Source organism: Daphnia magna, linkage group LG7 (assembly GCF_020631705.1).
Source record: "Daphnia magna isolate NIES linkage group LG7, ASM2063170v1.1, whole genome shotgun sequence".
Taxonomy (NCBI): domain Eukaryota; kingdom Metazoa; phylum Arthropoda; class Branchiopoda; order Diplostraca; family Daphniidae; genus Daphnia; species Daphnia magna.
In genome coordinates, this window is record NC_059188.1 from 11727226 (window position 1) to 11753480 (window position 26255).

General features: G+C 42.7%; 5 protein-coding genes across 11 annotated transcripts; 4 read left to right on the forward strand and 1 right to left on the reverse strand.

Annotated features, from left to right (window-relative positions):
- The first annotated feature begins 6 nt into the window (after nt 1–6).
- On the forward strand, nt 7–4269 carry LOC116926432 (ras-related and estrogen-regulated growth inhibitor). Its single transcript, XM_032933333.2, has 5 exons — nt 7–537; nt 1623–1679; nt 2095–2168; nt 2422–2674; nt 3527–4269. Exons 1-5 carry the CDS (start codon nt 441–443, stop codon nt 3790–3792), a joined length of 747 nt encoding a protein of 248 aa, XP_032789224.1. The 5' UTR covers nt 7–440; the 3' UTR covers nt 3793–4269.
- LOC116926397 (inner centromere protein) lies at nt 4266–8237 on the forward strand. Its single transcript, XM_032933280.2, has 14 exons — nt 4266–4600; nt 4669–4804; nt 4857–4975; nt 5038–5945; nt 6012–6294; nt 6367–6480; nt 6544–6588; nt 6667–6941; nt 7021–7176; nt 7245–7317; nt 7403–7473; nt 7537–7648; nt 7716–7839; nt 7911–8237. Exons 1-14 carry the CDS (start codon nt 4508–4510, stop codon nt 8087–8089), a joined length of 2688 nt encoding a protein of 895 aa, XP_032789171.2. The 5' UTR covers nt 4266–4507; the 3' UTR covers nt 8090–8237.
- On the reverse strand, nt 8220–9062 carry LOC116926439. The gene is made up of 3 exons (XM_032933345.2): nt 8981–9062; nt 8648–8753; nt 8220–8552 (listed from the first exon to the last, which is right to left on the reverse strand). Coding segments are annotated over exons 1-3 (288 nt in total). The 5' UTR covers nt 8983–9062; the 3' UTR covers nt 8220–8372.
- Nucleotides 9063–9877: 815 nt separating this feature from the next.
- On the forward strand, nt 9878–25852 carry LOC116926388 (protein phosphatase 1 regulatory subunit 12A). 7 transcript variants are annotated; one of them, XR_006648831.1, is made up of 21 exons: nt 9878–10525; nt 10608–10738; nt 10808–10926; nt 11004–11317; nt 11397–11542; nt 11643–11892; nt 11969–12390; nt 12539–12778; nt 12961–13059; nt 13274–13366; nt 13830–13983; nt 14107–14232; nt 14378–14510; nt 14616–14725; nt 15403–15480; nt 20551–20760; nt 20869–20976; nt 21074–21163; nt 21638–21835; nt 22640–22734; nt 23033–25852. XR_006648831.1 is itself a non-coding variant. In XM_032933261.2 (20 exons), the coding sequence occupies exons 1-19, from the start codon at nt 10283–10285 to the stop codon at nt 21833–21835; spliced, it is 3264 nt and encodes a 1087-aa protein (XP_032789152.2). In that variant the 5' UTR covers nt 9878–10282; the 3' UTR covers nt 22640–25852. The 7 variants fall into 7 exon arrangements, 6 of the variants coding, with proteins under 6 accessions (XP_032789152.2, XP_045032075.1, XP_032789156.2 ...); XM_032933261.2 differs by having other exon boundaries at nt 22640–25852; XM_045176140.1 differs by lacking the exon at nt 21638–21835.
- LOC116926399 (verprolin-like) lies at nt 16425–19271 on the forward strand. The gene has a single exon (XM_032933283.2). It carries the CDS (start codon nt 17041–17043, stop codon nt 18910–18912), a length of 1872 nt encoding a protein of 623 aa, XP_032789174.2. The 5' UTR covers nt 16425–17040; the 3' UTR covers nt 18913–19271.
- Nucleotides 25853–26255: the final 403 nt, after the last annotated feature.

A 26255-nucleotide genomic window follows, 5' to 3' on the forward strand; every position in this document is an offset into this window, starting at 1 on the left:
ATACCCGTCACTATTTACTCGACAGACGACGAGAAAAAAAAACAAAAAACGTGATCACTGGTACCGCGTGTACAAACAATGGATTAGTCGCCATCCAGTGGTGATAGGGGACGACTTTTCACGCAGGAGCGAAAGCCAAAGGATTTTTTGTTTTTAACTTCGACGCGGAACTGCTATACCACCAACTTATTTTTATTCTATTTTTTATTTTCTTTTTCAAAATTTCAGTTCGTCGGCTCTTCACGTTCTTTACCCGCTTTTAGAATTGTTGTTATTCCCCCCCCCTCCCTTCCTTTTCCCCTCTCTCCCTGTCTCTCACGCGGTGTGTTTTGGTATTGGTCGCAGGAGCGCCAGTCGATCCTTGCCTTCCGTTCAGTCTCCACGTTTTTTTCCCGTTTTCTCGGACGAAGAGTCATTTATCGTTTTTGAATTCTGGAATCATGAATTCTTCACCGATTAAAGGCATTCGACGTAAGAAATCGTTGCTAAGTGAAATCAAAGTGTTGGTTGTTGGAGGCCCCAGTGTCGGCAAATCAGGTCAGACTTTGAACCTTTCAATTTTCAAATTGTATTCTCGTGTTTAAAAGTGGTACAGCCGTTCGGTGTGAAGTGAGTCCTCAATGTCAAGGGGGATCGATAAATAGACTTGAGCACACGATAAAGAAGTTGCCGTTCCATTATGCTAGCAGAGAGAGTTTTCCTTTCTCCAATCAATGCTCAACCTTGATTACTTTGCCACATATCCAGCCACTACATAGCTCATCCCCCACAGCCAAACAACACATTCTTGGCACAACAAAACAGCCAGTGAAGCTCTACTGGTCATTAACTGCTGGATGTAGTATCATCGGGATGCCAGCAACACAATAGCAAAGAGAGACAATAGAGTCGTTGTTGTTTTGCGGGCTCTTTGGCTTCATCCACGTAGCTCCTTGCTGTTTTATTGTTGCAAACTTTGGCCTAAGCGTAAATTTCAGATACAAGAGGGTATATAGTAATAATAACAACAACAAATGCGTACGCTACGACCGCTGTAAAATTCACCTTTACGCTGACCGTTTGTTGGCATTGAAAATGAATTTGACAAATTAGGAATTATGGAGGTCTTTGATTTATTGCAGGTCGCATTCTTTTCTCGTTTGACATCAAGTTGAAACTCGTTAGTTGTCCTTTAAAAAAAGTAAACCACAGACACGTACAGACTTCTTCAGTCATTAAGAGAAAATGGCGTAAGATCTATTCTTGATGGAATCTGGTCGTCACATTTGTTGTTTTTTATGCACTTTTCTCCCCTCGTAGACGCGAAGAGACGAGCTTGTGTTCTATCATTTTTCTTCTTTTTTTTTTTTCATTTTTTCTTTGCTCTTTCGACGTATAATCTGTAGGCGCTCTCCTCGTGGGTTCCTTGTTATTCTTACGTACAAATGGAGAAGCCAGCAGGGCTTGACAGCGAACGGCATAGTAGTCAAAACAGTTAACCTACGGTCACGAGACCCTGGCGTTTGTGTATCTGCCCTCGACCCTTTTTTTAATTTCACAAAGTTACGCTAAATAAAAACTGGGAAAAGAAATGTTTTTAATTTTGAGATTTTAACGATGTATTATTCCTGTTTTATATACAGCTCTGACCGTGAGGTATTTAACCAAGCGTTACATCGGAGAATACGATCATCAGTCGGGTAAATATAGCTCAAGTCCTGAAAACCTTTTTTTCTTAAATGAGAAAATCGTTATGTAAACTCGTGCCCATTTGTTTTAGAGCGTTACAAAATTTTACTATAACAGCCAACTAACTTTGGTACACTTTAGAACTGTGTATATATATACTGAAACTCCCTTTTGTGTGTGTGTGTGTATACAATAATCGTCACTTGATTGTGCCTACTTTAAACATTGAAACTCCGAAGGCCTATAGAGAGCGAAGCTTTGTTTAGAAGCCTATAGAGAGGTGTAGAATTGCGCACTGCTTGTGTAGCGTGAACGTGACGAGATCTATACACCACAGACGCCGCGGCGCTTCTTCTGAAAGCTTTCTCCCTTCATTTCTAATGTTGTTTGTTTCTATTTCTTCATGTAACAATCACGACGTTCAAGAGAATCGATACAAGCACGAGGCCATGATAAATGGTGAACCAGTTATCTTTGAAATCCTCGACACGTGTCCCAAGGTAAGCGAATTAGAATCTTATTTTTTTGTTAATGATGGATTTATGTGCCCATAATGTTTAACTGCTAAATAAAAAGTTAACTGTGCCGTTTCTGTTTTGCATGTGATTGCAAGACTCATGCATTAATACCAAGCAACAAAAGAGATGAATGTGAAGGGCACCCAGCCAAATTTCGACATCACTCACTGAGTATTCTTTTTTTGTGAAAATCTATTTGTGTTTTTGTTTTTTTGTTTTTGTTTTTCTAAAAAAGTCGGACAAGGATTTGCTAGCGGTGGATTCGATTCAATGGGCGGATGGATTCCTCTTGGTTTATTCAATACTAGACAAGGCCAGCTTCGACTACATTCAACGTTTCAGACGGCACGTCCTCGAGATCCGAAACATCGGAACCAGCCACGGCAAAGCTGATCAACAACCAGCCACGGCCAGTAACACCATTCCGTGTGTCTTGGTGGGCAACAAGGCAGATATGGTTCACCTCAGACAGGTGCCCACACATGAAGGTATAATTATTAGCCTTCGTCCAGGCTCATCTCGTCTTTGCTGCTGTGCACATTTCTGTTCAGTCTTCGACCCCGATGATTGTTCGCCTAGAAAAAAAATGACCTTGCGAAAAGCTAATTTAGGGTTGTTTTGCCATCTGTTTCGTGTGCTAGCCTTGAACGAGCCGAACAGGGCATCTGACTTTTTCGTTCGGCTGTGTATAGCCTACGCTCTTGTCTGTTTCATCGCAGAAAAAAACAACATGACGTCATAGCGACTATCTGTGACGGTTAGCACCTATATTTACACTATAGTTTTCACCATGACAGATTCTTTTTTCGCACCATTTTATAGCGACAAGAGACATGATCCGCCTTCAGTCTTTAACGACAAGCGTGACAAGAGTCGAAATTGGCCCACCTCCCAAAACACTATTTCATCTTTCTCTGTTTGCTTTTTTTGTTATTGCTATTTTTTTTTTGCCCCTCCGGGTGTAACTGTGAGCGATGAGCTATTATTTTTAGAGTCGTGTGAGATTCATTGTCAAAAAAGAAATCAGGTTTTCATTTCCACATCCGTTGCATTAGTTACGAAATCCAATGAGATTGCAATTTTTTAAGAAATACTATAAAAGAAAGGGTATTATTTTTTTTACTAGGTTTTGTGAAATAAAAAAAGCTAGCATCCTCGACAGCCAAAAGATTTTGAGGTAAGGGGGGGGGGGTGACAGGATAAGTTATCGCATAGTTGGCACAGGTTTCCGCATACCGGAGTTTTCGTGATAAGAATTCCCGGTAGCCATGTAGGTTAATTTTTTTTCAATTGTTATTGATGAATGTAGATTTATTTTATTGTAATACGTCTGTATGCAGGTGAACAATTGGCTAAGGAAATGGAATGTTACTTTGCCGAAGTGGCTGCTGCAGAACAGGTATCGAGTATTGCGGATGCCTTTGTCGAATTGGGACGCGAAGTTCATTCTGTCCGACGACGGTCGAAACCTCCAATATCTTCCTCTTCGACACACTCGACCCCGTCACTTTTTGATCGTATGCTTGGTAGCCGATCTTCAGCTTCAATTGGCTCTATTCGCGCGTATGCCCGTGGAAAATCCGATTCGGCTCTGCCGAAAGATTAACGGTGGGAAAAAAAATGGTTTACAACAATCAAATGCCCAAGTGGTCCCTCCGAATGGTCTTGAGGAACATTGGACTACTGCAGACTTGGACATAAACTCTTTGTTTTTGGTTTTATTTTTGGTTTCGTTTTTTATACAGATCATAAGTCGGATGGCAAAAACAAAAACTAGACCCATTGGTCTCAGTAAGATTTTCCTCGCTAGATGACACTGTTTCTGATGATATTTATTTTGGCCGCTAGATGACCATAAATTCGAAATGTCAGCTTTATTAATATTGAAAATAAGTGAGTGGATGATTAATAATTTTATTAACAAAATGTGCTTGTTGGCAATTTTTGCGTATTTTTTGCAAACAAATTTGTCCAAATATGATAAATAAAAGAATGTTTGGAAGTGCAATATGGCAATGCAGTAACAGATGTCCGTTATTCTCAAATTCAAACCGCATTCAATACAGGGCGCTGTTCAGTTTTCGCTGGTCTCTGTGTTTAGTGTGACATCATTACCGCCAAATGTCGAAGTTTTGCGTTTTCATTTTTACGTTTTAGGGGATATATTAAAAAGATTGGTATTTTGCATGTCCAATTGAAGTAAGCAATTACTTTCTGGAGGGACATTTTCTGCAAGAATTTGTTACCCCATATTTATCGTGTTCAAGACACCATTGGCACATTCCTTTGCCGATTTCGGTTGAACTCAAACTGCTTTAGAAATGGTAAAGGATTTTTATGACTTTGACGCAGCTCTTAAAGGTCTTATTGAGCTTGTAGAAGTTAATCTTAACACAGCCATCAGTAACAATGAAGTAAGGAATTCAAGTTTATTGGTTTATTATTTGAAACCCTGGCTTAAAATAACCATATTTTGAAATAGCAAAACTTTGAATGGTTGGCAAGTTACCCAGCCAAAGCAAAGCAGAAATTATGTGCAAAGAAGTTCAAAATGCCCAAGACTCCTGCCAGGAAAAAGACAAGGCAGCAGAAGAAAAGATTTCTCAATGAGGATGATGGTATGATTATTTATCTTTCTGCTAAGATTTTTATAAATTTTGCATTCTTCAGAACAATTAAATGATAACCATTCTGGAAATGATGTACCCATGAAAAAAGGAAAACTCTCACATGAGGATGATGAATCAATTGACACTGTTGGTGGTAGACCAGTTCGCCAGGCCTCATGTGTAATTGAATTTCAACAAAATGGAGAGGTTCTTTGTGTAACCTTTATGATATTGTTCTACAGGTTGCAAAATCAAAAATTCAGCAATCTGTCAGGATGGCTAACAACCTGAGAAATAAAATGAGACGACCAACAATTGATCAAAATGAATCTAATAACATATCTGTTCAGGATTCTGACAACAAAAACCAATATCCTGGCATGGAGTGTGAAAGCCCAGTTCTTTCTAAACCCAATGCAAACTGTGAATCTAACCAAACAATTTCTTTGAAGTCAGAAATAATATCTCCACCTCTACTGACAACAAGCACAACCTCAGAATCAGAGGGTAAACATCTCCAAACTGGAACGTTAAAAGTTAATTTTGCGCCCGAACTAGCAACCAGTTACCAAGATCCTAAGATTTGCGAAGCCACAGAAATTCTGGAAAAACAAACCGAACAGCAACCCGAGACTCACAGTCCTACTGAGTTGGCGCCTGTAGTACCAGTCACTGTCATTGTTCAAAATGAACCTACTAAGAAAGTTCGACCTACACGCAAAGTTGCTAAAAAATTAGATTTGAGTGGCGATGATGACAAGGTTATTCTTCCACCGAAAACAGATGAAAAAATTGTAGATTTGCTGTCAACGGAAGAAGAAAAGGAACAGCAGCGTCCATCATCCAACCTAGAGGATGTGCAACAATCAGAAACACTGCCCAAAAAAAAGTTGCGTAAGGTACGGAAACCGGTTGAAGAAAGTTCCGTGGCTACTGCAGTGACAACCACGACAGCAGTATCTAGCCCTCGCTTAACTCGTAACCAAAGGAATTCAGTCCGTCCTTCCAACGCAGTCGTTGCGAATTCTCCTCGTTTGGTGAAAACTCCTTCAAAACTACAAGAACACATTCAAAGAAATACTAACAATCAACTTAATCCTACGAACTCTTCTCCAGTTAAAAGAATTTTCACTCCGAAAGTTGTTTTTAGGTACAAAAAAACTAGTGTGCAAATTCCAACGAGCTAGTTGTTGTTAACTTCTTATATTATTACCAGCCCGTTTAAAGCTTCATCAGTCAAAACCAAAGTAGAGGCCTTTGAAGCGGCTTTGGGTACTATTGGACCAGGAACCGTGGCTAGCAGTAGCTCTGGTATGACGGGCGTCCTTCCAGAAGCTCGCGTTCTTCTTAAGCGACTTACCAGGCAGCAACTTAAGGAAGCTGTTAGCAACATTGAGAAACCTCAACAGGAATTGCGGAAACCTAAAGAAGCCAATTCCAAGCGATGCACTTTCGTTTTGGATACTTCGGATGAAAAAGAAAAGAAAACAAAAAAACAAGTTGGTTGACCAGCAGCCAGATTTTTTCTATTTTACTTACCAATTTTTCTTTTTCCTGTAAAAAAAAAATAGTCGGTCTCTCAGATATTGGCACGCAAAAGTTTGGACAAGGCTAAGAATATTGCTGTTGCAGCCGCTCGTAACAAGTTACTGAATAGTGTGGCGCAAAATGAAACTACCGAAAGCGTAAGCACCGTTTATTGTTTAATTGTTTTCCGCTTTTAAACTTTGCCTTTTTATTAATTTCAGCCAAATGTCCATGTAAATCGAAACGCAGCAACATTAATGAGCAAGGTAAATGTTTTGACATCTCGTGTACTGTTCCTAATTCTTAGTTAGGAGAACACTTTAATATTCCTTCAACATTTACAGTTCCGTTTCGCCGGTGCTCCTGGATCGTCGGGTTCATCAAGTTCCTCATTGAGTCGTAATGTGAACATGACACAAGGGAAAAATTTGACAAATGTAGTGACAGGCGTAGGTACTTTTACGGGTACCAAGCCAGTGGGACCAATGCCAACTAAAGCTACCGAAGAAGATGAACTTAGGCGTAAAGAGGTAGAACTTAAGCGGCTAAAGGAAAGAGAAGAGGAAGCTTCTCGCAAGCGTGAGGAGCTGATGAGAGCAAAGGCCGAAGAACAAAAAAGGTGTGAAATTCTTCCTCCCCCCTCCTTTTTTTCATCCTGTAATTTGTGTTTTTGTTCATCCTTTGATTTTTCCTTTTAGAAAACAAGAGGCTAGGGCAAAGCGTGCTATGGAACAGCGTGTCCTTCGAGCCAAACTACTAGAAGAAGAACAAAAACAAAAGTTGGAGAACAAGGAAGAAAGAAGTGCTCAATTAAAGCAAAAGTTACTCGTTGAGAATCAAGAGAAAGCGGAACGGTAAATTGACTGACTCGTAGGTCCAATATGAAGAGCTCTGTCGTTTAATTTCTACATTGTTTGTCCAGTTTCCGAACAGCTATTTTGCGGCATCAAGAGGCTGAACAGCGTCGCAAAGCTGAGGAACAGCAAAAACAACAGGTATGGATACTTTTCTTTCCTCGTGACACTTTCATTTTTATTTGATTGTACAAATGTGGTTGTTAACTGACTGTGGATATTTAAGGAGGAAGCACAGCTTCGTTTGCAAAACGCTAAGAAAGAACAGGAGGAACTCGAACGACAAGCTAAGCTAAAGTATGGAAGTCAAACATGAGTGTCAACTGTTGACATTTTTATAACATGTATATGGTTTATTAGGGTAACTGAGGCTGAAAAGGCAAAAGCCGCTGTTCCAGTTGCAGAACCTTTCAAGTTAAACACCACCGTGACATTGACTTCGTCTAATACCAATAACTACCAGCTAACGCCGGTATGCTTAACAGTTTTCAATTGATGTTGAGCTAGTGCATGCATGAATATAAATCTTTTATTTGTAGGTGCGCATTACCAAAACAGGAAAGATATTCAATCCTGACAACTACGATATTGCTGACATGCGGTCAGATGATTCGACGGACGATGATAGCCGTCCAAAAAAAGTGATTCCTGGCTGGGCTAGAAGTAAGTTTCAAATTTTAAAAGCTCATGATTGATCCTGAACTTGCTGATCTTCAACTCTTTCTCTATTTCAGGTGTTAATTTGAAAATTGCATTGGAGCAACAAGCAAAATCACTCAATGGTGAAGAGATTTTTCCTGCGAAACTTCTTAGAGAGCCTAATCTGAACGCGATATTCAAGATCAAGCGAGCCCGTTTTAACAAGCGCACCTCTAGTGCTGTTTGGAAAACCCCCCCAGCTAATTATATGTAAATTTTGATACTCTTTCGCGCTTTCGTTTCCCTCGGAATTATTAGCTTGTTTTTTTTTTTCTCTTTACATTAACATAAATTTTATGCGAATACCTTGCTTCTCTGTCATCCATTAAATACATGAAGGTAGCTGGTTTTTTCGCTTCAAATTTGAAATATTGTCATTTTGTTGATACAACTTGTAAAATTTTCATGGAAAAGTTGCGAAAAGAAACATCAATTATGTGTCATGAATTTAAAAAAAAAAGTTGAGCTAAGTGATTGTTGAGCATAGATGTGGAAAACTATTTCACAAATTCATAAGTGGTGCATGAATAAAACATTATTCCTTTCTCTGGCTTTTTTATGATATCTGCTTTTCTAGAATTACTGCACGTTGGTGAGCAAGGAGCAAGTAGACCACAGACTTCATCTCGAATTTGTCTTTCTCTCATTACATCTTGTTCTGACCTCCTTCTGTATTCCTGCAAAACAAAATATTGTTATTGTTGTAAGAAAAATGGCTGTCTGTTTCTTACATTGTCTTCACAACTGATGTAATTGACTTGACTAGACTTACCGATGCATAAGGGTTGATGGATTCTCCATTTGCAATTTTAGGTCTACAGCATGAATGATAGCAGGAAATCAGGATACCCATTGCAACAGTTATCCATTCGACGATCCTTGTACGTTCCCAAGAGAAATTCCACGAATTAGACGTAAGTGTAGTGTTAGTAAACAACTTTTACGTATTTAAATATTCACCTTTCAAGACGAGCCAGTGTTTGCCATTTTCAATTCGACACGAGAAATGCGTTACCGCAAAAACAAAAATTGTTTGTAAACGATAAATAACGCTTAAAACCGAAAATAAAAAAATTTCTCTTTTCTCAGCAGTACAATCCAGTACATTTAGCTGATGGGGGCGGTCTGTTTTTGTTACCCCACTGTCAGATGAAATTCGGAGCCATACGAAGCAAAATTCGAAATCCGAAAAGAAAGGAAAAGAGAAAAAAAAAAAAATAGAGAAAAGGGGGCGAAAAATATGATAAGGGTTTGGCAACGTTGAAAACAAACAACCCAATTCTGTCTTTTGCATAATGCATTTGGAAGCATGTTGGAAGTGATATGGACATACAGAACCATAAGCATTTTTCTATCACTATTGTCTACACAACCCATGTCATTTTTGGCAATGAATAGTGGTGCAGATAGCAACACAGATCAGCAATTATATTAGGTTTACTATCTTCGAGAGCTTATTCATTATTCATACCGAAATCGATGGCTATTTCATGACGCAAAAATTGTGTTAGAAGTTTAAATGACTTCTGCATCTTTCATCTCTTATTCTCTTGAAAAAATCATTCAGTTATCGATCAAAAAACTTGTTTTCCCTTTTCTCCTCTCTACTTGACCGTGTGATGGATTGAAATCCACATTTGGAACTGCGTATGGATAGCAGGCAACAAAAGAGAGGGAGAAGGCAAGAGAAATTTTGAAGATGAGTTTTATTTGGAAATGGATTGGCTCATGGGCTGTTGTCCTGCATCACATTTTTATTTTTTTATTTTTTTTGTAGATGGAAAGTGAAGTCATGACTGTTCCTGTTCGTGATGCCCAAGAACGGGCCGTTGGGTCAAGTGTGCGTGAGTGCCGGTGCACATACGGTTGTCGGGTTATGTACCAAGAGAGGGGTCCCGGACTTCAGGGATCCAATCGAAAAGAAAAAAAAAAAAAAAAGAAAGAAAAGCGCTGAAGCTGGTAGCGACCTGGCAACGGTGGATATGGGGGAACAGTCTAAAAATAAAAACAAAAAAAATCAGGCCAAGATGGCGTCTGCCTGGGGCAGAATTGAGTCTCTTCTCCATCCCCATCCATTCATGTGTGCCTGTGTGTTGTAACTAGACGAAACTCGTGCCAATTTGGTGGGGGTGAAATATCCAGACTGCGGTCTTCTATCAATAGAAGAAGCCGCATAAAGGATAGCTAGAGATCGCCGGCCGGGAAAGGATTTAGATACAGTGTGTGCCTTCTCCGACGTGTTTATACAATAGAGCAATTGGCACCTCCCGTCTTCCACTCCCTTGTGTTGTCCTGTGCCTTCTTTCGCTGTCCGATCTCCGTGAGTCGCATTCCCTTCAAGGGATCGGAAAGTGCCCATATTGCATTCTACAGTGGCTTACGGTTGCGTTGAAACGCCGCCAAAAACATGGAATCAAGAACCAATTCAGCTCTGTTCAAAAGGGCTGAACAACTGAGAAGGTGGGAGGAATCAGAGACAAACAAGGAACCTGCATCTGCTCGTGTTGTTTCAAGGAGGATCCAGTTCTCTGATGGATGTGTATTTCTCTCTGCTTGTGCTGCCGGTGACAAGGAAGAAGTCATCAAACTCATTCGACAAGGAGCTGACATAGACACCCCCAACGTTGACGGTTTGACTGCTCTGCATCAGGTGTGTATTGTTTTGGTTGGTCCTGTCAACCATTGTGACAGTTGTTTTGACAATTGACTACATTTTACTCATCCTCCTACAGGCCTGCATTGATGATAATTTAGACATGGTGGAGTTTTTGGTAGAACATGGAGCTGATATTAACCGTGGAGATCATGAAGGCTGGACTCCTCTGCATGCCACTGCCTCTTGTGGGTTTCTATCAATTGCCAGGTACGTAAACAATGACAAGCTTTTTTCCCCGCAAGACTTAAAGAACTGCCATCTGGAATTCCAACTTAGGTACCTGATTGAGCACAACTCAGACGTTGCTGCTGTGAACAATGATGGTGAGCTCCCCATTGACATAGCTGAAACAGAAGCTATGGAAGAATTGCTCGAACGCGAAACACAGTTACGAGGTATGTCGAAAGAAAACAAAACAAAAACAATGCTTGAGATAACTTGCATGGCACTACTATGGATTTATGATCAACAGGCATTGACTGCGATGCGGCGCGAAGCCAAGAGGAACGACAAATGCTTGCCGACACTAGTCGGTGGCTGGAAGGCGACCCGGCCTCAGCTCGGCTGCTCCAGCCGCACCCTAGAACAGGCGCAACTCCGCTGCATGTTGCTGCGGCTAAAGGCTACATCCGAGTTATGAGCATGCTGGTCCAAGGCGGAAGCGAGCTGAACATTCAAGACATCGATGGCTGGACACCATTACATGCGGCTGCCCATTGGGGTCAACGTGAAGCATGTCAACTGTTGTGCGAAAATATGGCTGATATGGAAGTTCGCAATTACGTGGTATGATTGAGCGTGCTATAGGAACAAAGTACCGCACTTACAAATTCTCATTATTTTTCTGGTTGTTGTTTGGTTTTAGGGTCAGACGTGTTTTGATGTGGCTGATCCTGACATTATCCGGTTACTTGAGGAGTGTAAAAAGCGCCAGGCTATTATTTTACGAGAACGGCCTGAAGTGTACAACAATCGAGGCAATGCTAGAAATCAGTCACCGCCCAAAAGACGGTGAGATCTTTTTTCTTTTCCCCAAAACTGAATTCGTTCATTCTGCCGTTAAGTCCGTTTATTTATTTTTCCTCTTTTGTTATTCTGAAACTATTGTTAGATCTTCGGTCACCCGGACTCCACAGATAGAGAAGGCCGCCATCCAGGCCTCGTCCAAAATCACCGATAAAGTGCCTGGTGCCGTCATCATGGTCGACGAAGAAAAGGAGAACAGCAGCGGGGAATTGTCTTCACCCGTGGCCCCTCTTGCCGTCCAGGAGTCCTTTGAAGAAAGAGCCAAACCTGCCACAACCCCTGCCAACACTACCACATCCGTCCCGACTTCAACGAAAGATAATTCTCCTAGAGGGGTAATTATTTCGATTGTCGTTAAATATGCAAGATTTTGTTGTAAAGGATTTGATTTGATTGGTTTTTCTTCACAAGACTTCGTCAAGTGGACCCCCGTCACGTCCACCACCTCCACCAGCCACAGATGTGGACGCTTTGCCGTCTTCGCCATCACAGCAATCGGGTCAGATGATTGAATCCGAGGAGGATATTCCTTCTTGGAGAAGACCTGGCTCGTTCCGTTCGAGGCAAGCAGCCAATGCAGCCAATGGTAGCGGAGCCTTGAACCACACTCCGGCTAAATCGGAGCGAGAAGGATTAAACCGGTCCACCTCTCAGCCTTTAACTCCTGTGACGGCCGTCACATCTTCCTCGTCGTCGGCCACCCCTCAGTCCTCTTCAACGACTTCGTCCAACCTCGCCTCAACCGCCTCATCCATCTCCTCATCAACGTCCGCCTTGTCTACCGATACGGAAGTGACACTACGGAGAGCTCACAGTTTCGAGTCCGATGAACGGTAATGATTCTGTGATGATGCAAAGCATTTTCGCGGCATGGAAAGTTTCCAGCACTTGTTCCAAAACCATTTGATTAACTAAAATGTAACACAAAAATCGGCTTATCCACCGTTGATGCATGGTCATATGTGTACAATCCTGCCGTAGATTTTATTCGCGGCTACTGGAACTGAAGCGACGGATCAAGGCCAATTCTTTGCCTCTGCTGGCCGCCGCCTCGCTCACTCCGATCTTGAGCGGCAGCAGCAGCGGTGGGGAGGATGCCAAGGGTGGAGGCTCACCTACTACCACTACTAACACTATTCATTCAACCAATAACCGAAGCCGAGTCGAACAAACCCAACAAATTGACGACGACCTTGAACAAGTCGTTCTACGGGTAAAAAGGTATCACGCTGGACGGCCCAGCACCCTTTCCAACGCTCCCTCTTTAATTTTTATTTCCTTTTCCGCTCTTGAATTTGAATTTGCACGGTAGCATAAGATTAATCTTTCTGTCAATCCTGATGATTTGTTTCGTTTTTCTTATTTCAAAAATTAATGTGTCCAAATATTATTACTCATTGCAGTCGGTTGGGAACGGAATGTCCCGTCGAACAAACGACAACGGCCACGTTGGTCTTATCGCAGCCCAGTGTGCCGTCATCGGCCAATCAGCCCATACGCAGGTATAACAACGTTTATTTTGTATCTCCTTTTTTTTTGTTTGAAGTACAACATTTCATCAGATCCGTTCCCCTATCCTTTCCTGTCACTCTAAATAAGGAATCGATGATTGTTCCATTTCACTCCCCCGCCCACCCTTTTATTTTGTTCTCCTGGTTATTGGTTATGGTCTTCTCATTTGTATTTCTTTCGATGATTTCATCCAAACCCTGTCAGTCCGACGGCCAACATGGTTGTGACCACGACAGCGACCTCATCGCTCTCCAACGTCAAACTAAGTCCTGGAACGATTATCAAGAATTTCTTCAAGTTTGTTCTTGTTTCGCCATCCTTTTTTCTCTCTCTCTCTCTCTCTTTCACTAAGATCAAAACGAATTAGATTGTCTTGTTTGTTTGAAAAGGGAGTATAGCCTCGATTTTGTTTTTGGCTGGAACCTCCCTTTGTTTTTCATTTAGCGCTAGACATGTCATTTCCTCCCTGCTACAATAATCCCCTTTGTCTGCCTGCGAACAACAGAACGTTTGAGTTAAGCCATTAATACCTCCCCACCCTTGTTCTGTTTTAATGGAATGGACACACCAACGATTGTTCTTAAAACATGTGTGTGTGTGTTTGTGTGTGCCTTTACTGGAACGTCAGGCCAGCTTGATTGGCCCTTTTTTTTTGCGTGTATCGCAGTTTTTTGGTTTTTAAAATGATGTTTTGAATGTTAACTACTCGAGATTAACACATCGTTTTCATTTTGTCTATGCGTTTTTTGCGAATGTCCAGGTCATTTGTTCCTCCAGTACGTGACGAAGAGTCAGAAACGCAGCGAAAGGCGCACGCCAAGCGCGTCCGCGAAACCCGGCGTTCCACGCAGGGCGTTACGCTGGAAGAGGTCAAAACGGCCGAACAGCTAGCCAAGAAAAAACAGGCCGAAACTGTACGTCCTGTCTTTCCCTTAAGATGAAACACAGTAGCCTAGAAGTTTCTTTAAATAAATGAAAATCTGGCAACTAATCAGATATTTTTTTTTATTTCTCCCAAACCCCCAAAACAAAAACAGCCTTCCGTACCTACGACGACGACGACGACCACCACCTCCGAAGTCCCCGAGTCGGCTGATTCAAAATCCGAGCTGGAACGACGGCCATCCTGGAGATTATGCATCAACGACAACAACAAGAACAAGGTCGGATACATAAATCTTATTGAAACAGAAACTGTTGTCTACAGTTTGGTGCGACCTGTCACGCTCTCTCACCCAATGCTCAATGTCACAATAGCCAGTCGATTCTTTTGACAGCTTCGCTTTAACCGCTTACCTTGTCGTCTAGTTCTCATTGGAAGATTCACGGAGTAAGAATAATGGAGGAGGAGGCGGTGTGAATGCTTCGTCCACCATCACATCATCAACAGCCGACACGGTCATCACGATCCCGCTGCGTCGCAACAAAGCCCAGGAAGAAGGTAAAAAAAACAAAAACAAAACAAACATATTTGATTTCTTATTTTGTTTTGCCTGTCTGACACATTTTTGTTACGTGTTTACATGTCAACTCTGAAAACAAATAGAAATAAAGGAAACAACGAAAGAGAGCGCAGCAGCCGCTACCCCGGCAACGATCCAACGGAGGCGCCGACCCAAACGGCGCTCGACGGGTGTCGTTCAGATCGACATGGAGGTAGTACATACGATCCTACCATTACTCTTCTCCACTACTCTTGTCTACCTACACAATTCGTACTACTACCAACGGCATTCACACCGACTCCTCACTCACACCCCTACTTATTTATTGAATATTAACCGTCTTTATTGGGGGTTCTTCTCCGTCAATCTTCTAATCGTCAACTCGGGGGGAAAAAAACCAACGTTTCCTTCTCGTAACTCTGTTTTCTGGTTTTCCTGGTTGTCTTCTAACCTTTTCGGTTTGTAGGTTCTTATACGCATTGTGTCTGTGTGTGTGTGTGTGTGTATGTGTCACATCTACCTCTCTATATGGTGCTCTGTACCACTCGAATTGTTTGCGTGCGTATGCGCCCATGTACTGGCGCTAAAAGGCGCGCCCTAACAACGGTCAGAAATCCGCCTTGTTTTTTTGTCTTCTTCGTTTTCTCTTTTTTGTGGATCCTTAACGTTTTGATTATATGTTTTATTATAATTTTTCTTTCTTTCTTTGTTTCCCATCATTATCTAATCACGTGCTTGTGGACGCTAGATTTTCTTTTCTACAGTCGACCTTGCCATTAATCCATGTTTTTCTTTCTTTCTTATTTTTTTTTTATTGTGTTCATCATTAACGGCCATCGACGCGCCACGCCCTGATTATTTTATTTTTCTTGTATTCCACCCCGATAGGATTTCGACCCTTCCGGCAAAGACAACACCTCTTCATCACAGACGGGCGACAGTGAACCTCATTCGGATGATTCAGAGGTGAGATCTCGTCATCAGTTATTTAGTGGACGTCGCTATCGTCATTTTCTATATTGAGACAATAACTTTTTTTTTTTTTTTAATCCCCCCTCTCTTCTTGCCTGCGTACCCGACTGGAACACACACCGGGCGGTAGAGTAAAGAAGCCGTGTGTGTGTGTGTGTGTATATACAGAAATCCGCTGCCCCGTGTGTTGTTTAGAGTTCGAGTTCCAGTTGGGTTGGTGAGAGGGAAGAAGATTTTTATTTTATTCGGTTTTTGTTTTTGGCACCCGTCTTTTTAAAAATAGATTGGGCGTTGGCATAGTGTGGGCCAACTTCCTCTTTTTTTTTCTGCCCGTCGTGGTTTTTTTTAAAGTTTGGGGTGGGGGACGTGAAATGAGTGGGAAGGTTGGTTTGTTTTCTGACGAGGAGGAAGACATGGCAGAGCAGATGACGCCATACCTTCAGCTGACACACATCTGGAGCCTGTTTTTGGGGCCGTCTTCTTCTCCCCCTCCACCCTCCTTGCCTACCACCTTTTTTTTTCTTCTTCTTCTTCTTTTTTATTTTGTTGTTCCTCTTACACGTATGGATTTACTTACGTCTCGTTCACCGTTCCACTCGTTCGAAATCCACCGACGAACGTCTCAGTCGTTCCTGGAACTCGACATCGTCCGGACTATTCAGTCGTCGAGTCTCCCCCCTCCCTCCTACACCTTGCGGTTTTTGACGTCTGACTTATCCGGCCGGAAAATCCTTTTGATTCATTAGTTTGCCGCCCTGCTTTAATTAAAGCAATTAAGATTTTTCTTTTGTTTTTGATTGCGAACCGACAAACAATTCATTTTTTTGTTTTGATTTCGGTATTTTTTTATTTTTTTGACGGCCGTGTCAAAGAGAAGGAAAAAAGAGAGAAACACAAACATCCGAAAGGTAGCAGTCATTTTTAGGTTGTTGAAAAAAAAAAAATAGCGACATCTGGAAGCCATCTCGGTCAAGGGTCGTTTGTTCGTTGTGTGCGTGCTCTATATTAAAATTTTTTATTTTTATTTCCCCCAACTAATTTTTGTTTTGCCATTTCTTGGGCTCCCCCCCCTTTTTTTGTGTGTGTGTCTGTTATTCTTCGCTCGGTGAAGTTCGTTCCATCTGCGCGTGTCCGTGCGTGTATGCGTGTGTGTTCTTTATGTGAGTCACGTGACGAGAGTAAGTCTCGCGTTTCCTCCGTTTTATCGTTGCGCGCGTCATCTCTCTCCGGAAAGAGGAAAAAGCAAAAAAAAACGAAGAGTTTTCGTTGGAGCATAGAAGGAAAGGAAGAGAACGAGAGGGTCGATGGGTTGGGGGAAAGAGAGGCAAAGGAGACAGAGAGAATCAGCTGTTACGGTCGTGTACGACTGGTAGGAATGGATCGATCCGCGTCGCCTTCGCCTTGCTCCGTGAGTTGCTTACGTTCGCTAGAGTGCCAGTCGCGGCCACGACCTCTGCTCGTCTTGCCGCCTCGACGAGTTACTCTCTTTGCTTTGTTGTTGTCGTGCTGCTCATTATCTCCGTGTTCGCCTCTTTGTTGTTGGATATTTGCATCATGGAACAACTTTCGGCTCCTTTGGTGTCGTCCAACGAAGTGGACGGTGGCGGAGGCGGCGGAGTGCGCAATCACGCAGTGAAGCCGGTGATACCGCCCAAACCGGAGGGCTACGGCACGCTGGGCAGGGCCAGTAGTCGAGAGCATCACAAAAACGAAAATGGATCGGCCACGGTCGAGCAGAACCGCCTCTCGTATTCGTCGCAAAGACCCAAATCCACCGAGATGCTGACAGAGTTCCAGATTTCAGCAGCTGCTGGTGCTACCACCACCACCGCTCCTACTACTACTGCTACTACTACTACCGCCACCAATCTGCCATCGTCGACATCTACCAACTCGAATCCGGCGACGCGCCAGTCGCCACGATCTCCGCGCTCCAAACCGCCCGCCCCTCCCGTGCCAAACAGCCCACGTCCCCTGCCGCACCAATTCTCGTTGGCCGATAGCCAAGGATCTGTTTTGGCCGACCTCACTCTCGATTGTCCCTGTCCTCTGCTCACTCAACAGACAGGAGGGGGAGGAGGAGGTGGTAGTCATAGTGGTTCCACGAGCCACGGCGGAGGATCCAAGCACCAGTCCGCCTACGAACCGCAGCTGTCGGTCTGGAATCCACTGATTGAGCCTCCGCAATTGTTCCAATCTGCGATGGATCTCGATTTGTCTTTTGATTCGGGCCACAACGATTGCGACCCGCCCGAGCAGCCCAACCATCAGCATCAGCATCATCAGCCAGTGATTGTCAAGCCGGCACCGCCGCCTCCGTTGCAATCGTCGTCCATGTCATTCCAATCGGTCCAGCAATTCTATCCGGAGCCGATGAAACCCACCAAGGTCGAACCGCCCCGATTGCCTAGTGTCCCGCCCGTCTCCTCCAGCCTCACTCTCAACCTCAGCATGGATCCCCTCTCTTCCAGGTCCGTTTCCAAGACCCAGGATCCCATCAAGCCCGTCTTGCCCATCGCCAACGAGTTGAACAAGATAATGATGTCGAAGACGGATCACCAAGCTTCCAGCGGCAACGCCAATTCTTCTGGTTCGTCTTCTTCCGGTATCAGTGCGCCTCCGTCGGTCCACTCGGCCATGCAACGAGTGGAGCCCCGGGTGACTAGCGATCTGGTCAAACTGGAACTGAACAGCACGACGAGCAGATTGTCGGCCGACCCTTTGACGCAATCGACTGCGTCGGCCGATCCGGCCAAACCGAGCCGAGTGCTTCCCTTGAAACCGTTCACGGATTCCAGCGTGTCGCTGCACAACAAAAACAGCAGTGTCGGCTGTCAATCGCTCGAATCGATCCAGTCGAATCCATCGACGATCGATACGACCGATTCACCACATTCATTACTGCCGCCCAACGAGTCCATTAGCGCCCGCAATGCACTCAACAGTGAATTGCACAGCAGGGCGTCGACGACGGCCATCCAACAGCCGCAGCCCAACGGACTGGGACGGCCGCCGGATTCTTGCCCGTCTGAGCCGTCGGTGGCAGCAGCAGCCAGTGCCAAACAAAACACGTCGTCGTCGTCGGCCTCCCTTTCTACTCCGCTCCTTTTGCCTGCGCCTCATCCGCCGCCTCCGCCGCCACCTTCGTCTTACATGACGATCGATATCGATCCGTCTTCGGCTGCCGCCGCCGCTGCCGCCACCGGCAGTTCGAGTACGACCGGTAGCGGCGGTGGCGATTCGTCCGGCGAGAAAATTGTGGATTTTTACCCGCCCAACTCGTTCCGTCCCTATTCGTTTCACAGCGAGTGCTGGCGCAAAGAGATCCCCGAAGACGAGACCAAATGGCAAATGTACAAGCGCCGATTCTGCGAATTTGTTTTCAATTTCGTCGCTTGCTGCATCCGATGCATCGGGCCCGTTTGATGATGATGATGATGACGACGACTCGTTATCATCGATTTTATTACCTCTCTCAAGTTATCTCCTTATTCAACCAGTTTTTTGTTTGTTGCTTTCTACCATTTGTTTTTCGAAAGAAGCGACGCACACAGTAAAAAAAAAATATAAATTTTTTTTTATGAAAGAGAAATTTTGCGGTGACACGAAAAGAAACGAAGAACAAAGAGCGGAAGGGATCCTTGACCCAGCGGCTTCCATTTGTCTTAACATTTTTCTATCTTTATAGTTTTCGGTTTCTTATTTCCCTTTTTTTGTTTTGTTGTTGTTGTTGTTTCATTTCCTTGCTGTTGCGGAAGAAAGAAGAAGAAGAAGAAGAAGAAGAAGAAGAAAAACAATAGATTTCTCAGGACATCAGCAAAGAAATCCTTATCTTTATCCGCCGAGTGAAGGGTGGACTGGGAGAAAACAAAAAATTCAAAAATAAATAAGAAAACGGGGCAGAAAAAATGTATCCGAATAGTTATTCAAACTACAAAGGCGGTGGCCGGATACCCAGCAACCTGAGTGGGCTCGGTTCCGGTTCTTCGTATTCTTCTAGCCGCTATTCCGGAATCCGATCGAGTAGTAGCGTTCCGTACGGCTCGTCTAGCCCTTCGTATTCAAGTCCGCTGTCGTCGTCGACATTGAGCGCCTTGGCTTTGTCGATGACCACCCCGTCGTCGCGCTACGTCCCTTCTACCTCATCGAAATCGGCTTATTCGCCGGCCTCTTCAGCCTCTTCCAGCCCTCGGCTATCGTCTTCCTTCTTCAGCAATCCGAGCGGAAGCAGTAGCACGGCCGGAGCTAGCGGCGGCAGCAGCAGCGCTCATTTCCCGACGCGTTCGCGATCTTTCAATCGCGGATCCGACGTCGGATACGGATCGTGGAGCGTAAGTGTTCCGTGCCAGCGCTCACGTCGTGTCTGTGGATGATGGAAATGTTTTTTTAAAAAAAGAAAGAAAGAAACGCGGATTGTAGCAGGATCCCAAGTGTGTGTCATTCATTTTGATTGACGTTGAAGAAATGCTGCTTTTGACGAAGAGGAGGAATGTTCCATAGAAAATCTTATTAATGGACAGAATATGATTTTTTCTTTTTTATGTTTTATATCTAGGGGGTCTTAGGGTGGATGTCTTTGCTGGTTAGCGTGCAGAAAGAAAAAGGGAGAGCAATAAAAAAATTTCTTTTTTCTTGGCAGCGTTTCTTTGATGGTGATGACGATAGCGCGATGTTACCAATTTTTTTGGGGGGGGGAGGTTCTGTTTCGGGAGGAGACGGGTTACACCGCATCCCGGAATAAACTGGGTCGCTTTTTTGTTTTTGGCCGTCTGCTCGTTTCGGCGGTGCTTGATTTCAATTTCACGTGGTTCTTTTTTTTTTTCTTTGTGCGAGATGTCCACGTCATCATCTTTTTTCTTTCTTTCTCGGTTATCACAGATGTCACCATCTTTTCTTGTATTCATTTTTGGTTTTGTTTTTCCTGTGTGTATGTTTCTGACGCTGAAAGATGGCGGTGCATTTCTCTTTTTGAATTCTTTTATTTTTGGTCTTTAACCTTCGCCAAAAGAGAAAAAGGAGGAGGAGATTTTCTTTATGATTTATGTGTGTTTGTTGTATTGGCAGTCGTTGTCGGATCGAGGTAGCAGTTCACGTCAAGTCTCCCGACCGTCTTCACTCGGCTCGTCCATCAGCGATGTACGCGACGATCCGCCGGCCGCCAACACTCAACCGTCGACGCCCATCACGTCCCAGCAACAACCCACCATGGCGGCGGCGGCAGCCGCCGTCGCTTCCGGCGCCATGACTCCCAACGGCGACATTGACTACAAAAAAGTACACACACACACACAAATGATAACTGAAGTCAAATCGAACCGTATGCGAGATTATTTATTTTTATTGATAACGTGGCGGTTTGTCTGTGTGTGTGTTTGCCTCTAGTTATGGGAGGAAAGCCAAGTGGAGAACGAACGGCTGCGCGATCGATTGCGATCCACGCACGAAGAGCTGTCCAAATGTAAAGATCAGCTGGACAACGCCTTTCAAGTGGTAAGCCGAATAATAATAAATAAAAAAAAAGTACAATACGTGCGCACCAACACAATTGACTAAAAAATTTTCTCTTTGTTTCCCCCTTTTCGTGTAGAGCAACGCACGCAACGCCATGACGGAAGCGGAGAAACGTGAACGTCGAGCCCTCGAGCGGAAGCTCTCCGAGATGGAAGAAGAGCTCAAAGTGAGTCAAACTATTGATTTTCTCTCTTTTTTTTATTATGTGGGTAGAAAAATGTCCCTCTTTTTCTTATCTATATTATTTTATCCACATTATCTTCATTCTTTCTGGCACTTTTTTTTTATTTTGCCTACTCGACAAGAGAAGCAATTTCTTTTTATTTTCTTTAAGTAGCACATGGCGACAGTTTTACACCAGCGATGTGCCTGTGTGTCTTGCGTGTGAGCGTGTTAATGTGAAGCCGGTCTTCTTTTATTTTTCAAAAATAATTTTATTTCTTTATTTTTTTTGGCACCGCATTTGGATTGTTGTAACACAATCCCGTTTTCTCTTTTATTCTATCTCTCCCGCTCTCTCTCTCTCTCTATTCCTCCTACCGCAAATGACCATCGGCCCACCCTCTCTCAAAGAGAATTCCGAACGGAGTTCGATTTTTTTTTTTCATCCAAACATTCTTTGTTGTTGTTGCGCTTTTAGCAATTGCAAAAGTTGAAGGCCGAAAATGAGAAGCTGAAAGCGGAGAATCGGGCCCTAACGCGTGTCGTTTCCAAATTGACGGCCAACGCAACTCTGGCGTCCACTTCTTCCTCCTCCAACTCCTCCTCTTATTATTCTCCCTCCGCCAATTCTGCAACTTCGTCTTCTTCTTCCTCTTCGTACATCGGCGGAAAATAGGTACCACAAAATGCTCCTCTATACACGCACGAAAAAGAGAATGAAAACCATTCCCCAATCGGCTCCCCTCCACCCGTCTCCCTTTCTTCGTTTAATTACACACCTTTAAACACATTGTGACCAAAAAAAAACAAAAAGGCAACGCTCACCACGGTCCAAAATGTTGTTGGCTGCTGGCCGGCGTCTCTCCCGTCTGCCCAAATTTTTTTTTTGTATTAAAACTTTAGCGCGCGCGCGCGCGTGTGTGTGCACGTAACCATCCGAACGAAACGTTTTTGGCCAGTTTCACGAACTCAGCTCCTCCTTCTCACAGGGAGTTGTACTAACTCCGCTAGTCAAGCGGCATATAAATATAGGTTTAATAATAATCTATCTCCATCCATCCATTCTCTTTCCCTGTATGGCTTTTGCTCGCTCCTCTTGTATATATTGTGGATTCGTCATCATAATCATAAAAACTCGCTATCAACATAAATCATGGAGAAAAGAGAGTGACCCCACACACACACACAAAAACCGATTGGGTCCCTCCTAGTCCCCATCCGCCCAATTCCTGGAGGGTCCTGATATTTTTGTTTTCTTGCATGCCAGCCGGTGCCATGTCAGCAACAAAACGAAAACGCACGTCATTTTGGTTTTTGTTTGGTTTTGTTTATCGTCTTTTTTTTAGCCCGTCGTCTTGCAATATTTATACGTCTATCCCGTTTTCAGTTGCAGATTTCTTTTTCGTTTTCTTGTTTTCATCGTTTATTGAAAATTCTAATTTCTTTTTTTTTTTTCGTTGCTCTGACATTTTTCGCTCAGGAATCCCAGAAGATGGTGGAGCTGCTTCGCTCGGACATTGGCAAAATGCGTGACGAGAATGGCGCTCTCATCCGCGTCATCAGCAAACTCTCCAAGTAAAAACAGTTTAAAAAAAAAAGGCAAAACAAGAGACGAGCGATATATTTTAGAAAGAGAACCAGAAAAGAAAAAGAAAGTAAAAGAGAGAGGGTGAGAGCCAATTCACACGTACATTTAAAACAAGAGAAAAGAACAAACATTATGATTATTGTTATTACGAGAGATTCTGGAGAACATCCAAAATCTTCGGCTGCTCACACACCAAAACGACTCGCCGAGAGCTCATCAGATCCTCTCCTCGCCTCTCGCAACTAATTTTTTTATTTTTTTAATTTTTTTTTTTAATCCTATGAGGTGATATTGTTGAACTCTTCCAATGATTTTCCCTCCTCTTCTCATTTGCTTCCTGACTGCATACCTTCCTCACTTCAATGTGCAAAAGATCACATGGTTTCGGCTGTCGGGAGGGAGAGGTCCATCTTTATGAATCGCCCGGCGCGAGGTAAAAGCGGAAAATGATTCGCAAAATGTTTTGTTGTCGGGTCGCCTTTATGGAAATCAACCCCCCCAAAAAAAAAAAAATAATAATAACTCGATTCAATCATTTAAAGTAATATTAAAAATTAAGTAAAATAACAACGATGATAGTAAAAATGAATTTCTTTCGGTGATTACAATCATTAGTTTTGCTGCCGCCTCCCGCCCACAGATCTTTTCGTGAGAGAGAGAAGGGAACATTGTGCGTGGTAAAGCAGCTTTCCTAATCGAAACATTTGAACAAGACGAAAAAGAAGAAAATTATTTAAAGAAGTAGAAAAGAGAAACGAGAGATCGGCATTTGAATTTGAAATCCTTGTTCAAATTGAGACGAAGAAATTGATTTAACGGCATGCCAATTACATCCATTCTCTTTCCCTCTCTTGCTCTTCTTGAAATGGATCTGCTCCATCTTCCTTTTGATACCGACACATTTGTATTTAAAAAAAAAAAAAAATTTTGCGCGACTGGTATTATTAATTACTATATTGTCATCCTTTTGTGTGACTTGTTTTTGAGGCTTTGTTGATTTTGGTTTTTCGATGGAATGTTCCCGGAGTTTCGTTTTGGGTGGAGTATCTTTAAGCCGGATTGTCCATCCCCCCCGCACTTGTTCTCAAATGAACGCCAAACAAAAGAGGAAAAAGTATCTTGAAAGAAAAGAAAATGTAATCGTAAATTTAGATTGGCAACGTGAGGGGTAGACAGCAGATGCCGAGAAGTTGATGACGTATTTATTCGACTCTATTTGGCAAAAGCTATCTACCGTGTTAATTCTTTTTATTTTTTTGTTTCAATCCTATTTCGATTGATAAATTGCGGTTGGCAGATTGGGGGCGGGGGGTGGGTGGCATCAAGGAATTTGCATTTTAGTAATTCTTTTTTTGAAATTGGGTTGGATTGTGTCAGCCTTGCATTCGTAGAAAAAGGGAAAACAATTTTTTTAAATCCAATTAAAAGGTGCCTTATGGTCGCGATCACAATTTATGTCAGTTTTTTTTCTTATTGAATTAGCTCTCCAAACCACTCAAACTGATAATTTTGATTATTTTTTTTTTTCATTGGTTATTTCGAGCGTGTGAAACAATTTTTGGCGATCGTGTTAGTCTCTCTCACTCTCTCTTCGCTTTCTTTATCTTCCACCACAAACAACAAGCCTCAATCTCCTCCTTTTATGGGGATTCCTTTCTCTTTAGATACAATTTTGTTTTTCTTACTCCTTTCTCGCTGCTGCCGCTTTTTTGTTTCACGTACACACTTTTGTTGTTGTTGTCTCCTGAACGTCTTCACACTACTCACTCACGCCCTCACCCCCTCAAAAAAATATGTCACCTCTTTGTGGTGTTGACTCTTTAAAGAAGAAGAAAGAAGCGATTAATTGATGGTTCATGATGATGCGAAAAAGCAAAAAGAGAATTGCACCCGACCTTGAAACAAAAAGAGAAAAAAATTATGAACAATTTTTGTTTTTCGAAACCTGAAGGATATTTCAATCACAAGGTAAAAACAAATTTTTTGAGGAAAATCGAGTGCCGATTTTTGTTACGTTGATTGTACATTTTTTTGAACCTCCTCCCTCCCAATGGCCCCACCCCTTGCCCCCTCCCTTGCTCCTGACTTGATGATGAAAAAAATCCATGTTGTTCAACTATTTTTCTTCTCTAGATTCGCTTTGAAATTGATAATTAAGCTTTTCTGTCCCCAAAAAACCCCCCTCACATACAATGATATAATCTTTACATTTTTTTTCCCCTTTTGTTTGCCACCCAATTTTTTTTTTACTGTTTCTCTATCTCTTTCTATTTCTCCAGTTGTGTCCTAGTCGCGTTGATTCTCTCGCCAGTTTCTACCGATTCGTTGAATTATAATCCAATTAATGACGAACTTTTTTTTTCTTTATCTTATATTCTCATACCTGCCCCCCATCTCCCCATCTCCCCAATTCCCTTCCCTCAATTTGCCTCGTGACATTTTCTTTTTTGTATTTGTTCGTGTATTATTCATTAGCTTCCATATTATGATTAGATAAGAGAGGCCATTTGATTAAACAATAAGTCTTTTTTTTTTTTCCTTTTAAATTATCTAGTGCCCTTTCCCTTACGCTCCAAGAATATTCTTTCCCTCCCATAACCTAATCAAATAACTATCCCTGCCCTTTAATTATTTTTTTTCTTCTTTTGTTGGAAATTTTCTTTTGTCTTATTGGGGAGAACGTCACAACAGAAGAAATCGACGGGAAAAAGTAGTTATCAAAAGATAACCGAATCGATTCGGATTTCTCCTCGTCAATGAGTAAGATTTTTGGACTCCTCCCTACAGTTTCTCTTCTCCCTGCTCCTTAATGATTTTGTCGACGTTGTTATAATTTTAAAATTTGTCATCACATTATATACACACCGCCTCCTCCCGAAGAAGAAGAAGAAGAAAAAACAAAGAAACAAAAAGAATGAAAATCAAGCAAATAAGAAAAAAAAAATAATAATAAAGCCATGATATTTGAAATGATTTCAAACAAACAAAAACCTAAAAAAAAAAAAAAAACGAGGATAAAAAAAAAAAATACGAAGTTTGAAAATACAACTGGAATGTTCAGTTAAATGTTTTATGCTGTTTTGAAATGAACGTTTTACTCAGAAATTAACTTTTCTTTTCTTTTTTTTATGGTTCTGGTAGCACGCACGAGTGAGCTTGGCCCAAACGAGAGACATTTGTTCGAAGAACTTGGTGCAAAGCAAAACGACGGACGTGGCCGTCCACGATCCAATGACCCTAGTTGTACTCGTATGTTTAAAACATAGACATGATGCACTGATCAGGATTTTTGTGTGCGCTTTCTTACAACCAGAGTCTACTGCCTCAGCTCGGCAGTTATTCGTGGATGATGTCTACCGACAAGGCAGTTGGCACTTTCATTGTCTCGCTCAGCTCGGATGGAAGGGTCCGCCAATCAATTGGATTGCTAGAAAACGGAACCTATAGCCAACTCCTTTTTTATTTATTTATTTATCTTCCTTCGTGCGTGTAAGATTTTCTTATTTGG